Raw genomic sequence first — 15,248 nt, 5'->3', positions numbered from 1 at the left:
AAAGAAAAATATGCCAAAGACATATCTGGTTAAAAGGAAATATTGTCCTTGTTTTAGAATTTGTCCTAGTTATTGTAAAGTAAATCACTACAGCTCCTATCTGGCAAACAATAAACTGTGTTTTATGAATACCAACATGTGCCATCTCTCATCTATACTGATGTCATTATATTACACTATGAATACATATATTCGAAGAGAGTGTGGTAGGCATACAGCATGAACTGTACAATTTATGTGGGTGTCTAGAGATTCATAAAGGTGGACGTCACCTTAATTCAGAAAAACTGATTCGTGTACAGCTGTCTACCTGGAGTGTTGTCAGGGGAAATAAATGCAGCAGGGTCGTACATTGGAAATGTAACATGCACAATATGCTAAAGATAAAGCTACTAAGAAGATTCTTAGGACAGTATTATGTTCCAAAATGTACGTATTTATTTTGACTATAGCTACAGAATTTTTTTAATCAACATTTAATAATTAACTCTGCATGTTTCTTTGATGCTAATATGACAAAAATTAATAACTTGATGCTTTGAAACTTGAGCTTCAACCACTTGCCATAAATAGAAATGAATGACAACCAGTAGATGTTTTAAATTGTTACTAAAAAATAAAAATACAACGCATGTGCACAATGGTCAGCAGAAAAATAAAGTCTACATAATTAATAGTTGAGGATTTTGGAAAATCATTGATATAGTCTTTTTAATAAAAAAATAGAACAGAGGCTCACCAAATGGTACCTGAAGAAACTTTATTCCTTATAAAAGCCATAAACCCCTCACAAAGTCAATTTACAATGGCTAAGAAGGAACCAAAGATAAGTATAAATACATCCTTCAAAGAGTGTGGAAATGTCCTATCCATGGAACTGCACTCAAACAATGCAAACATCTGTTGTTTCTGCTCACATTGACTATCTTTTGACAGTCAATAATGTAGAGGTAATGATGATTTACAAAATGACAATCAATCATCTGATGTGTTATATACATGCAAAGTTGAAAACATTTGAATGTATTTTGGCAATGGGAATAAATACACCATTTGGAAAGGGAGAAAAAAAACAGAGACTACATTAATATTAGAAGATGTATTCCTCACTTGCAGGAGGCCTGAAGCTGGCTGACAAACATATGATCCTTTACAGGAATCAGCTTCAGCTCTGATGAAGAGGGACACATCTCTTGGATCACAGTGTCATTTAGGCAAACACTTTATTATTATTATGTTGCTGTAGTGTGTGTAGCTGTGGGTGTGTGTGTGTGGGTGTGTGTGACAGAGAGAGAGAGACAGAGTGAGGCAGCTTAACATAAAAAAAGACAATAACTGCACAGCAGCTGAAAGAGAAGTGGGACTGCAGGACCCATGGCATCCTACAATCATTATGTATATCAAGTCCAATATTCCCTAATCCAGTATAAGGTACACAATCAGATAGAAAACTAAAAGCCAAGGAAAGAGAGAAAACTGATTTTGTTACCCAGTAGTATCAAACAATCGATTCAAGACTCTGACTTGCTAGTCTTTCATTACTCCTAACTTGTGTCTGACTGAAATTTGTCTCACACTCTGAACAACTTCAGTGGTGCTATTAAGATTCTAGCCAGTAAGCCCCTCTTTTCAATTTGTCATACCAACTTGATAATAAAGTCAATGCCCAACTGTAGCCCCTGCTGTCAGTTTCACATTTCTCACCTACATATTGGACTCTAATATCTATAGTAACATACCTAAAAGAGCTCATAAACATGAAAAGCTAGCAGGCCAGTTTGTTTGTTTGCGTGGTGGTAGTAATGTAGTTATCGGGGATTTATTTTCTCACTTTCATTTAAATGTTGAGTAACCATGTGTCCTAACTCTTAGGAAGCCATTTTACTGACAAACGGAAAAGCTTTTCCATGGAATCCTTTAACAATAGATTTTCTCAGGTTGTCAGAATCAGGTTGTAATTTAGCAAGTGGCAAACATGAGAGCAGGTAAATAGTGGGAGTGGGAAAAATACAAGTTCCATCTGCTTACTGAAAACCCCTCAAGGTGTTGGTTTTTTAATAGTAATACCACATTTTACTCATTAAAACTTGCTGAAGGAACCCCATCAATCTTGGGTCATGTGAAAGCTAGTAGATTAACTAAATCAATTCTGACCGAAGCATCAGACACTGTAGCCCTTGTAAAGACAGAGAGGGGTGGTGTACAGTGAAGGGGGTTCTTTAGGTCGGGCATCTATTACTGGCCTACCTCAGGCTGTGGCCACTTCAATGTCATAATAAATATTATTTTCGCATAAATACATCAAATGTTCTGCACTCATATCTATAAGGCAACCTGCCGAAGAATGCAAGAATATCCTATGTGTTAAAATACAATTTGAGAGTGTGTGTGTCTGTGTGTGCGTACCCATGTTACACCTGTAGCAACCGATCCATGAACCAGCCAACAAGTCTAGCAGAGTCTGTATCAATTAGTATTAATGTTGCATTGGTGTTTAATGTGAATATTAACAAAGAGATGACAATTAGTCCACACCCAGAGCTCGGAGCTGTCTCTCAATCTCGTCATCAGAGATAGTGGCTTGTTTGGAGGAGGCGGCACCAGGGAGACTCTTTCCTGCAGCTGGAGCTCTCACCATCTGGAAATGCACATGGGTAGAAAATTCCCTTTAGCAAGAACACACGGTTAAAACGTACACACTCACAAACACACACACACACACACACACACACACACACTATCACAAAGCTTGGTACTTCCAGGATTGGCGGCTGTGTACAGCTGCCTGCTGCCACTCCAAAGCAAAATCAAAAAGACTATTTAAATTCAGCACAATTATATTGGAACATAATTCATACTGCAGAAAGAATATATGATCTCTCCTCACATTACTACAGTCAACGTCTGTTTTAATGGAAGTGGTTGTCAATTAAGCATGAATTACTTTTTCTCCAACATCCAATCTCTTGTCCCTTGCCGAACAAAACAGAGTAAAGTATATAACTTTCTTAAACCTCTTAACAGTATGGGCATCCAGGTTTGTGGTTTATAGACAAAAGCTGCCAGTGCTGTGGGCTTCATAAGGCCTTTTAACTGTGTGTTACAATAATCTGACACTCACCACCAAAAAAGCATGTTAGATTATATAGCTCTCCATTAACACTATTAAATAACTTCAGTATATGAAGCCATTTCCAGGGTTTTCCAGAGTCCCCACACACTATTATTTAACACAACAGAAGAATTCCATTTAATATGAAAATAAATACAAACTAAAGTCAGTATGCTCATTTCTGCAAACTACCAGAGTTTAAGAGCCATAATTGAGAAGCCCTAAACCTTTATCGTTTGGCTCTTTCAATAAAGTTTTGGGGTTTTCTTTATAAAACCTGCCTGCATGTTCTCTCCAGCTGTGGGCTTGTTTATTTGACCATTTGTGGGGTTCTACATTGTGCTATGAGTGGTAATAACTCATGAAGCCCCCCTAAGGGGAACATGACACACGGCAGATGGTCAGCTTTGCAGTTTCACAGACTGCAATATACAGAACTAGAAGAGCTGAAGGCTAGCCCCACCATGTGGCAGCTGGAATACATGTTAACAGTCAAGAAAAAGACATGTGGAGCACTTATTGTTTACTTTATGTTGCTATTAGATGAGAACACCATTAAGACACTTTATATCTGTAAAAACTGTGATAAAACTAAAAGTTGTAACTTTTTGTAAGCTTTTATCCTATGAAGAAAGGTTGTATTGTTTCTCATCTGGACTGGATAGTGTTTAAAGTTTAATAAATGAAACTAAACTAAATTAAATAGATACTGCTTAAAAGTTTCAAGTTTTTTGTAACAATATGTAACATTAGTGTAAGGTTACATACCTTACACTAATATTAGGTCAGTCAAAGTTTCTCTCTCGTTTACCTTTCCTGAGATCTCAATGCCAATCTCATCCAGAACCTGGTTGACAATATCCTGAGATTCCTCTTCATCCCCTGACTCATCAAAGATATCATCCAAAGTGTCATTGACTAGATAGATAGTGAAACCGGGGCAGAGGAGATAAGGAGAGACAGGATGATTAAGAGCATGTCAAACACATCGATTTTTAGCTAGTTAGTTAGTTAGCTTGTGGTAATTTTTGGACAAATGCTATTTTGCATCAAAACCAAGCATCCACATATGTAATGTAATGCTCGTAGTGTGTGTGTGTGTGTATATGTGTTTCTTACTCATGTCTTCAGTCATGCCCATTTTCATGTTCTCCTTCTGGAAGTCCTGCATTGTCTTCAGAGTCTTCTGTGGATCCATTTTTTTATTCACCGCTTGCATCGTCTGTAGAAAATTAAACAGTTTAATTTTAATCTGATACTGTGAAGAAGCAACCCACTATAAAAGAGTGCTCCTAAGCAACTTACACCTCCATCAAGTTAGAGTTTTTATGACTTCCTGTTTCAGTTCTTAACCAATCTTCAATATCATAAAAGTTTGATAAAGTAGAAATGAACCTGAGCTAAAATTAAAGTGGGACTAATACTGTTCTTATATGGAGGACTTCTATTCAAAAAAAATGCCTTATGTGTTACAGACTTCAGGTATTTTTCCAGGGAGCAAAATAGAATTCATTTCTGTACTTATTTCAGAATTTACCCCTAGATAACTTGCTTTACATCCATTGTGATGAAGGAAGTAACAAACAAATTAAGCATCTTTGTCCTTCCTGGGAAGGATCAGCACAAACATGGCCTTTGCTTTACAGCTGGATCTCAAACTATAGAAAACATCTCCTCTTTACTAAAGCTGACAAACTAATTAGCTACAAATCATGCTAAACTATAGCTTTCAGTATCGTAGGAGGAAAATGCTGTTCATTGAATAAACTGAGGGGAAGCTGCGATGTTTTTTCTTTTTTTTAAAGTAAGGGAAAGTGTGTGCATCTGTGTATAAACAAATTTTGTATATGACATAAAACAATTAACACATTTTTACTCACCCAAAACACAGCCACACACCCACCTATCACACTCCATTAAACTGGAGCCTAATTATATTTGACCTGTCTGTGTTTGCTAAGTCTGACTCTGTAGAGTACGTCGCTCCTGGCCAATTAATACCTTTCACACTTCATTAACAACCACTCTACAAGAGTTGGCTTTAAACATGAACAGATCCCACATTAATATTGTAATTACAACACTAAAATATTGATATACTGAAACTAGTGAATGCTCAAAACAGAAACACATCAAACTTTTTAAAGAGTGAGTTGAGTATAATGAATTTAACATTTTTAAACCCTCATTTCAGTGTTAATCAAAGTGCAAGGTATGTCTGAGCAACAAGGAGTTGTCCAATTGCCATTTGTTGCCTCATCTCAACACAATAAATAATTTAAAGTGGGACAGGGTTCAGGATCTCACCTTGGCTGTAGTGGACATGGCACCAGCCATCTTCATTTGGGAGTTCATGACCTTTGTCTGTGTGGACATGGAGGTGACCTTGGAGCTAACAGCATAGGTACGGTTCTTCTGCTTCCTTAGCTGGACCAACTGCTTGGCGAGAATCTTACATGCTTCCCGATTACCACTCTTTGCCATTTTCTTAATCTCTGCCTCCTGGGGGGGGGTTGTCAGTACAGATATGCACAAATGAGTCAATTTTTCACACAACAAGCTGGTATACTAGGACAGAAAACAGAAGCAGATAGAAAAGGCAAAGAAAACCATATTGCCAGTGAGCAATAACTCACTATAGTTTCCATTTATTTTAGCTAAATCAGGTTTAACCATGTCAAAATGCACACAATCAGGATGGATGCTGAACTAATTGTTTGTCTACCTTTACAGTAAGCTTTACTCTGCAGATCATTTGTTTTGAGGCAGTGGTGAAAATGAATTAGACAATCTTCTTCTTACATGTTGTGCAATAAAAATACACACAAATGAATGTACATACAGACATTATGCATTGATAAACATATTCACAATGTTCCCGGGAGGTTAGTATTTGTAAATATTAGACACAGTTAACACATAGTCATCTGGATCAAATTTTACTCACTGGCAAGCAAATACATGCATTTAGCTTTGGTAAACATCAGAAAATACACTGATGCCTGCGGGGATCCTGTGTGTGGGCATGAGTGTGTGTGAGCCTCCCATGAGACAGGAGTGGAGTTTGAGCTTACAGTAAGCTAGCCAGGCCTTTCAGCACCGCTATGTACAACAGCTCCAGTATGTCTTGTTTATTGTGTGTGGATGTGTGTCCTGAAGGCATCCTCTTCAGGAAATAACAATCCATTATTAATGTTTTATAGACCGAAAGCTATAGACATTCCCCACTCAGCTCTGCACATGCATCCATGCGCGCACACACACACACACACACACACAGGCGCACACACTAGTCTTCTATGTGCCAGCTAGTGAAGTAAAAAAAAATAAATTCTGAATAATGCCAAGGAGAGCAAAAAGGGGAGCTGTGTGAGGACAGAGGCCCACATTGACAATAACATTGTGTCAACTGTACTGTCATCTGAAAAACTATGAATGCATTAATAGGGAAAAGATGGGACCAGAGGGACTGCAACTGATGTGAAGCAGATAATGTCTTATTTATCGCCACGTCAGAAAAGGAGAAGAATGGATGGGGGTGATGGGTAGATAGTGCTTTCCAAGACAAATAGGAAAGTAGTGCTCAGGTCTGCTCATGCTAAGCTTTGTTAGAACACTTTATGAATATCAAAATGCTGATGTTTTTTTTCTGGGCAATGTATTGCTGCCAACATATTTAAATCAGGAGTACATAACTGTATTTCTGCATGGCCTAAAAGTGACCTATAAACCAGTTTAACAGTTATGATAAGGTAAAAGCTTTTATTTACCAAACATTTCATTTTTTCTGAATTCTGCTACTGAAACATGTTAATTACAATTAACTGCGAAGAGACTTTAAAAACCTGTGCTCTGTGTCATAGTTATGCAGTGTGTGCATGTGAATGTGTGAGAGTCTGCATACAGTCACAATATAAATTGTGGAGAGTAAAAAAAAAAAAACATGTACAGAACTGCATTTGTCTTTCTTGGTGAAAGTATCTTTTATCCAGAACTTGCAACGAAGCTAAAAAAAAAAGGCTAATTAGCAGAAAGCATTAATGGAAATGAAAATGTGGTTCCCCCGGGAGGTAATTATGTCCTGTATGATATTTACTTAATACAACAGAGGGGACATAGCCAGATTCTTTCATCTTTCAGAGCGGGGAAATGTTCTCCTGTTACTATAGCCTTGGCCAGTATCTGTGTATGTGTAGGTGTGTGTGTATGTGTGTGTGTGTGTGTGTGTGTGTGTGTGTGTGTGTGTGTGTGTGTGTGTGTGTGTGTGTGTGTGTAGGTGTGTGTGTGTCTTTTGCCTGGAGCACAGTCATCATACAAAATATTCTTGTCTATTCTTTTAGACCAATTAGAAAATCAGGATCAATCCAAGATAGTAGGAAGCGGATGTAATATGCATCTCTAGCTCGGTGTACACTGGGAGACCAGGGTGATATTAATAAAGCATTGATGCAATAAGTAGAAATCTGTGAAAAAATGCTTGGCACAAGGATATTCTTTTCCCCAAACTCTTTGTGTGGAAGTGTGTGTGTGGTCCCACCATTTGTTTCTCTTGTTTCTCCAGCGCTGCTCTGTCTCTGGTGATCTGTCTTTGAGTGCCACGCAACTCCTTAGACTGTTCCTTGATTATGTCTTTGGATAGAGAGAGAAAAATAAAAACAATTCACACCTTGATAAATCTAAAAAATCTGTACACTCATAATCAACAAAAATTTCCAAATAATAAACATTTAAATACATGCTACTCAATATAAACACTCAACACATAAGCCCTGCTGTTGGTATGTAATGACCCTCAAAAATATGATAAATGTACATAAAGTGAGGTTAACATAACTCACTCATGACTTTCATAGCCGAAATAATCAGACGCCGACAGCTGAATGGAGAACACCCATACAGACCAGCAGCAAAAATGACCATGTGTTCTTTTTCTGACATATATAGATGCAGTGGTAAAATGATGGTCGAAAAACATCTGATAATTCATCAGTTTGGACACTTGGCACTACTTTTCTTGGACGGGGTCTAGATCAGCTGAAAATCTAAAACATCCATTCATTCCCTTAATACTGAGCATGCGGTAGATTCTGAGTGTCCACTCGCACACAAAAAAAACCACAGAGTAACCAGCAGCACATGGACGCTGCAAACTGTGTAAGTGCTTGGTCAGGTCACACCAATATTAGTCAGCTGTTAACAACCCACACAACAACAAAGTGTCAAATCATGTGAGATAATGTATGACCCTGGATTCCAACATTCATGTATGGCTTTTGAGAGAGGACAACAAAAGCAATCAGACTGAAACCCTCAATTTCAGTCTGAACTCTGAAAATAGGATACAGTAAATACAGTACATTTAGGTGTCTAAACAGCATCTTTTCAGCATTCTTACAGCTACATAAATACTTAAGCCAAAAAGAAAGTGACAATTCAGAACAAAATATATAGATATAATATAGATAGATGTGAACCAGTTCTTCTTAAGATCTTGGCTCAAAACCTAATAAAACCTGCCCAGCATACACTCTGTACGAAGTAAGAGAAGCTCCAAAAAAGGCAAACTGTGATGGAGGGAAAAAGGAAGCAACTTTAGAAAAAAGCAATACGATTAGGCTAAATCTATAGCACACCACTTCCCACAGTCAGGTGTGTAATAGATGTGGATAGAATTACATGGAAGCTCAGCTTAGACAGTATGCTGTGTGCTGCTACATAATGGGTAAAGAAGTTCATTTTAGAAATAAAGTGACTTGCTGGATCCTTTGTGAAAAGTTCAGCAATCATGAATTTGGTCAAGACACGCCACTGCATTGGACAACTTGTGGATACTACGCATGTATACGTATAAGTTGACGTGCCGCCAACGTTTCAAAGTGGGAGGGATATCATCCTACAAATACGTGCGCTCTAACCCCCCCAGCCATTCGTCAAATAAGCTGAAACCTCTTCAACTACCAAAACTAACAAAAAAAAAAAAAAAGACTGTCCGGAACGGGTCAACGGGTGAGAAATAAGAACAAAAGAGGATGGGGGGAAAATTCACAAAATGGGAAAGATGAGATGACTTTACAGTGGCTTGGCATTGAGGGTGGAGGTAAGTACGGTATGCAGATGATCTGTATGGGCGAAACTGATGGGAGGAGCAGGTTGACCGTGCTGTGAAGAATTTGTACTAACAGATCCTGTGTTTAAATGTGCAGATAATATACTTTGATATTTTTATATTAATAATAATATTTTTAGATATTTTATGTAATTCACACAAAGAGGTTTGTGGTACAGCAGAGGTGAAGTTTAGACTGGCCTCTCTATCTATTTATTGTTTCAGCCTTTGAAGTCATTCTAATCATTATATAAAACACAAAAAGGTAAAATAGTTACATTTTATATAAAACAAGCTGAGTTTTTTTTTTACTTTGAACTAATTAATCTGATAATATAGGCTTAATCAGAGAAAATGTTTGCAATCTTTGAATTAAAAGGTTTTCCAGGTGATTAGAATTTGAGTGTTATTTACTAAAGCTGCCAAGTATCTGTTTTACTGCATGATACGTGATAACATAACACATAACATTAGCGTAGTGAATGTCTTCTCAAGAATGGCAGCGTCAAAGATTGCGCTGGAAGAGCGCGGCCACTAGATTAATATGATTAAATACAAATCAGTGACATAATAAGAAAAGGGTTAGAACTAACGTTATATCTACTAATATCTACTGGACATGACACACATGATGTTCTGATTTTCATCTTATTATAACTGGGGCAAAGGTTTCTATTGTGATACTGTTAAACACTTGTTTAACCTTAGCTCTAGTGTTGCAATACAACTACCTACTTCCTTTATGGACCTTACTAAGTGAGCTAACGATTACAGTTTCAGCAGTAGAGCTGAACAAAGCCTTTGTAACAAACAAAACTACACACTGATGTCCAGAGTTACGTACAAATACCAGGTTTACCTAAGCTACATGAAGTTAGGCAGCGCTTCAACGTTGGTTTTAGACTTTAGCCAACAGCGTGACTGGTGACTCAACCAGATCCAGAACAGGTTAAACAACTTAACGATAGATGTGGAGAGGTAGCCAACTAATTTAAGATGGAGCACAGCAGTTCGGGCTAAAAACAAGTTAGCTAGCTTTTTACACGGAAGAAACTTACCATCGACAGTCTTCTTCTTGAAAAGGGAAGCCATGTCGCTGCTTTGTATAAACTTAAATAACAAATACAAATCCTGTATTGATATATTGTGTATTTTCTTAACGCTGATCACACCGTTTTACCATCAAACCGCACAGTAGATGAGTTTGGCCGCCTCGATTTCCTGGTTCACTTTCTGTTGCCGGAGTTCCTCCCTCAGCTGACTGACTCAACTGCTCCGCATTACGTCACGATGGGGCTCCTATGGTGCTTTCAGTGGTACGTCGTAAAACCTACAATCGTGGTAAATAATTGTACCTGGGAAGTTAAAAGTAAAAACAAGTTTTATTAAAGTTTTATTAATTAAACCACATTGTTGTCTAGACAGGAGATTGTGTCTCAGGGACACAAAGGATGAGCACATTAATGTCAACATCTATTTTTGGATCCAGATGTACATTTAATACCAGACAGTAGGATAAAACGATAAACCATGTAGTTAAACAAGTACCATGGCATCACCAGTCCACCCAGTTACCACCTATGGTTGTGATGTTTCAAAATCAATGAAAACTGCTCTGATGATTTGTTTTGTTTTTACATACTATACCATGAAATGTTTTGACATTTACAAGAATAGAATGGCATGTTAAAAGCATAACAAAAAACATAGCAACATATATTTAAACATGTATTTCTAGAAATTGTTATAACTACATAAGTCCACTGTTTGGGGGTAAGATGTCTATTTCAAACAAACCTAGGATGCCAGTGCTCCTAAAACCTAAAGGTGTTCGTTGAACATTGTCATTACTAAAATTTCATACAGTCTGTGAAGGGAACACTAAGGCATCGGAAACACTTCAATTCAATTTCAATTCAATTCAATTCAACTTTATTTATATAGCGCCAATTCACAACAAAGTCATCTCAGGGCACTTTACAGAATAAAGTCAAGATTATAAAGATATATAAAGAGAACCTAACAATTCCCCCTGGAGCAAGCCATAGGCAACAGTGGAGAGGAAAAACCCCCTTTAACGGAAGAAACCTCCAGCAGAACCAGGCTCAGGGTGGACGACCATCTGCCTCGACCGGTTGGGGTGAGTGGAAAGGGGAGAGAGAAAAGAACAGAGCAACAAAAGCAACAACAAAACATCGGGCAGATTGGTAGGATCAGTAGCTTCAACACGATTAACAAAACAAGGAAAGAAGAAATTTTGACATTTGTGGGTCATTATGATCATGTACCATGTATCAGTGTAGGGTGTACATGCATGTCATCTATGAACCTGAGCATGTAACAGTATCAACACTGGTCATACAATTCACAGAGGGAATTTCCCTCAATAAAATTACCCCCACAGCTTCTCATTGCATTATAAATTCTGTTCTCAATTTCATTCCTTGGCTCTTTATCCCCAGAAGAGACGGCGTCTATATACTCCAGCGTGTATTCATACATTTGTATCATCTTATTTGATATTGATGCTGAGAGCAACTTTATGTGCAGCGGTGGGACTCCTGAACCATAACCAACTCAATTTGGTGCATGTGGTGTGTTGGGTTGGTGTGTGTTGGGGGTGGTACGTGGCAGAGAAGATGAGAGGTGGAGGAGTTCCCATCCCAGAAATACTGAGACATGCAAAGTTATGGCTAAAGCAGAGTAGAGAGGGGTGACTTTGAGGAAAAAGAAAGGAATATGGCTAGCCCTTAGCTCTTTTCTCCATCTCCAAGGAGGTGTGTGTGCTGTGACACTCTCCTGTGTGCGTTGCAATGCCGTCCTGAGGCGTTGTTCTTGTTAAGGTTATTAGGGAAGATGTTTGGCACTAATCAGTGGCGGACTTCAGGGACCCCCACTAAATGGCCTCATCATCACAGGGCCCCAGTGGTGATAAATCTAGCCCCAAGCACCCAGAGGGCCTGCAGGTACACACATGTACATATCTTGAGCTTTGCAGCTGCAAAGAAGCACCGGACATGACTATTTCGGGATCAAATTGGGAAATCAATTCTAACAAAAATGTATCAAAAATGTAATGAGACACTAAAATTATCATGCTAAATGCCTCTCATTTTTGTTAATGTGTGAAGTGAAGGTTTTTCAGTGTTATTCTTTCAGAGGCTTCCCCAACTAAATTTAAAAAGAGCCCGAGGTGAAAAAGTCCTGAATTTAAATAAAATGCATTAACAAAAATAGATTCATTTTCATGTGTCTATACCAGTTTCTCCGTTCCATCCCCACTTTTCTCCTTTCTCCAACTATCTGTCTATTTCTAATTCTCCTCCTCCTATCTGTTATCTAGCCAGCGGCAAGCAGACGTTTAATGTTAAAACACTAACTACAGACTGTACGGACTCACACACACACGACAAAGATACGTTCATGTGTGAAATTAGATCTCTGTACAATCAGTGGGAGGTGCACCCATAAAGCACATCAAGCTTTTCAGCTTTAAGGTATCATTGAACAAATCGCACAAATCCTTTCACTTGATGACTGTGGCATGGCTATTTTGTGCTAACAACTGTTTTATTTTTTTCTCCTTACAAATAAACCCATTCATGGACATCAAGACATCCGGTATAACTCACTGCTGGGTAAAGCCATAGGGGACTGTTTTCCTGCAGAAGAGAGGAGAAATATTGCCACTAATAACAATTACCAATTTTTATTTCCAACAGCCCCCCAAAAATGTTTAAGTGTTCTGTGTTACCACTAACTTTTTGTTCTTGTATCATAACTCTGATTTACTGTAGACAAGTAAATTTCAAATCTCACTGGAAACAGTTTCCTCTCATCAACATAAAAATCCATATCCAGCCACAAAAGAGAAAAACAATCTTGGCTTGATAATATGTGGGACCACTATCTGCCCCACACTTCTACAAAACATCAATTTTTTATCTGTTTTTTTTTTTTATAATATTATATCAAAAAACCTCCCTCAGATCTCCTCAGTGTGTGTATGTCATATTTATTAAGTGTAAATCCTGAATCTTAATAGTTGTAACATATGACTATATGCTACAATCTTCCCTGAGCTCCATTGCTCACTGACAAAGTATCTGAAATATGTTTGTATGGTAACACAGATATAGGGGGTTGTAATGGGAAGCGTGTGATTTGAACAGTAGTTCTTCTCTCTGATGGATGGATACTTCACTTCCACCAAGGTGGAGATGCATATAGATAAAATGAAGCAACGAGGACATGGACTAGAACAAAAGAGGAAAACAGAGGGCAGATCACAGAAAAAACCTATGACTCAAGAGAACTAATAAAGGTAAAGGAGGGCTGAGACAATGAGAGAAGATTTTGTTTACAATGTTTGTCTACAAAAAGTCTGGTAAACTGTGTCCTATCAAAGATTAGACCCATTGCTTTACATCAAAGACATGGTACCTCAAAGTCTTCCATTGTAATAGCAACAATTAGCAGCTATATGCTACTAATATTGTACTTTTACAGAACAGATATTTTAAATTTTATAACAAAAAATAAGCATTGAAGTCCTGGAGGTGATTCAGGACATATGGAAGACAGCAGGTGACTGAGAGTTTTGGTGAGCAGGAAGACGGTGTTAGAGCAGCGGAGGAGAGAGAAGGCAGGGAGTTTGGGATCTTCTAATAAATCGACTGAATGACTCCACTCATTTCTGCCCGTGGGACGAAAGCAGTCACACTCACCGGTGCAGTGCAGCATCAGGGAGTTGTGGGTAATGAGAGATTATTGTCCCCTGTAGAGTCTGCTCATCATCATTGCCACCTCCAATCTCCCCAGCCCCCCACAGAGCAGAAACACACGAGCACAAGCAGGCAGACTTAGCATTTAAATACAGGTATGGAAATATATATGAATGCTTGAAGATAAACGCACGCAAATCATGCAGACATGCTGTTGGTTTTGTGAGAGAGGTCAAACAGCGAAGTGTTATTGCTGCTGGCGCCAATTTTGGATGTCACACCCAGCGAGCCACACACACACACAGTTCAATGACACCCTCTGTTATCCTCAGGTCCTTCTTGCCTGAGGGTAGCTCCTACATGCATCCAACCAGAACCTTTTTTTCTACCTTTCTCTCTCGCTCTTCTGTCTCTGCAGTCTGTGGTCCTCCTTACCCTGGGGCCAGGCTGCGACCACAAGAAGTAGGCTGGTGGTCCCAGCAGGGGCTAAGGCTCAGACATGCCATTAACGTGAGGGAATTAGAGTCATTACAACTGTAAGGGCAACAGAGGACGAGTCATTCGCTCCACAAAGTAGACTCAGGAAGTTTTGTGAAGGAGAAAACAGACAACAAGAGAGGATTTATTTATATAATAATTGAGAAAAACACACCCAGCAAGTTGTACATGGGTGTATTTATACAGATGTATAAAAGCCAATTATGTGTTACATGGACACATGTAGATGATCCTTACCGTGAATCCACCATCCAGAAAAGATTATGTTTTTTTGGTTCTGTTTATCCAAAATTTGTGGGGGGACACATTATTTTTGATGAATCTTTGATAAATATTTAGAATTTGAAATCTGATTTAGCATTTAACAATATGTATACAAATAATACAACAACAGGAAACAACAGTTACTAAATATGACTAAGCTCGAAAGACTATAGGAGAGGGGTATACAGTAGATTTAAATATTTTAAAAAGTATGTTCTCGATGTAGTAATTACATGACATAAAAAGGTTTTTTAAAAACTGTTGTTTTAAATTAAAAACAATTTTATTCATTATTATCATAGAAGTGATGAAAACATGGGAAGGTTGGTGCCCCAAAGCAAAATCTTGCCCAGAGCTACAAATAGGCTGACGCTGGCACTGTTCCTCAAGGTGCCAACACAGCAAAATAAGCTTCCTGTTTCTCCATTTGTTCAGCATTTTTTATTGTCTTATCTATACTGGAGAGCATTTTAATTATTGTCACAGATAACATGAGTCTATTCTACGTTTGTGTCTGTGTTATTGTTTAAACCAGATTTATCTC

General features: G+C 38.2%; 1 protein-coding gene across 1 annotated transcript; it reads right to left on the bottom strand.

The window, feature by feature from the left end:
* Nucleotides 1-743: 743 nt before the first annotated feature.
* chmp2ba (charged multivesicular body protein 2Ba) lies at nt 744-10,481 on the bottom strand. The gene is made up of 6 exons (XM_067516209.1): nt 10,277-10,481; nt 7,650-7,741; nt 5,420-5,614; nt 4,232-4,334; nt 3,924-4,030; nt 744-2,638 (listed from the first exon to the last, which is right to left on the bottom strand). Exons 1-6 carry the CDS (start codon nt 10,308-10,310, stop codon nt 2,525-2,527), a joined length of 645 nt encoding a protein of 214 aa, XP_067372310.1. The 5' UTR covers nt 10,311-10,481; the 3' UTR covers nt 744-2,524.
* Nucleotides 10,482-15,248: the final 4,767 nt, after the last annotated feature.

This window comes from Channa argus, chromosome 9, assembly GCF_033026475.1.
Source record: "Channa argus isolate prfri chromosome 9, Channa argus male v1.0, whole genome shotgun sequence".
NCBI classification, from domain to species: domain Eukaryota; kingdom Metazoa; phylum Chordata; class Actinopteri; order Anabantiformes; family Channidae; genus Channa; species Channa argus.
Note: the sequence above shows the minus strand (reverse complement) of the source record. Positions and strands in the feature narration are given on the sequence as shown.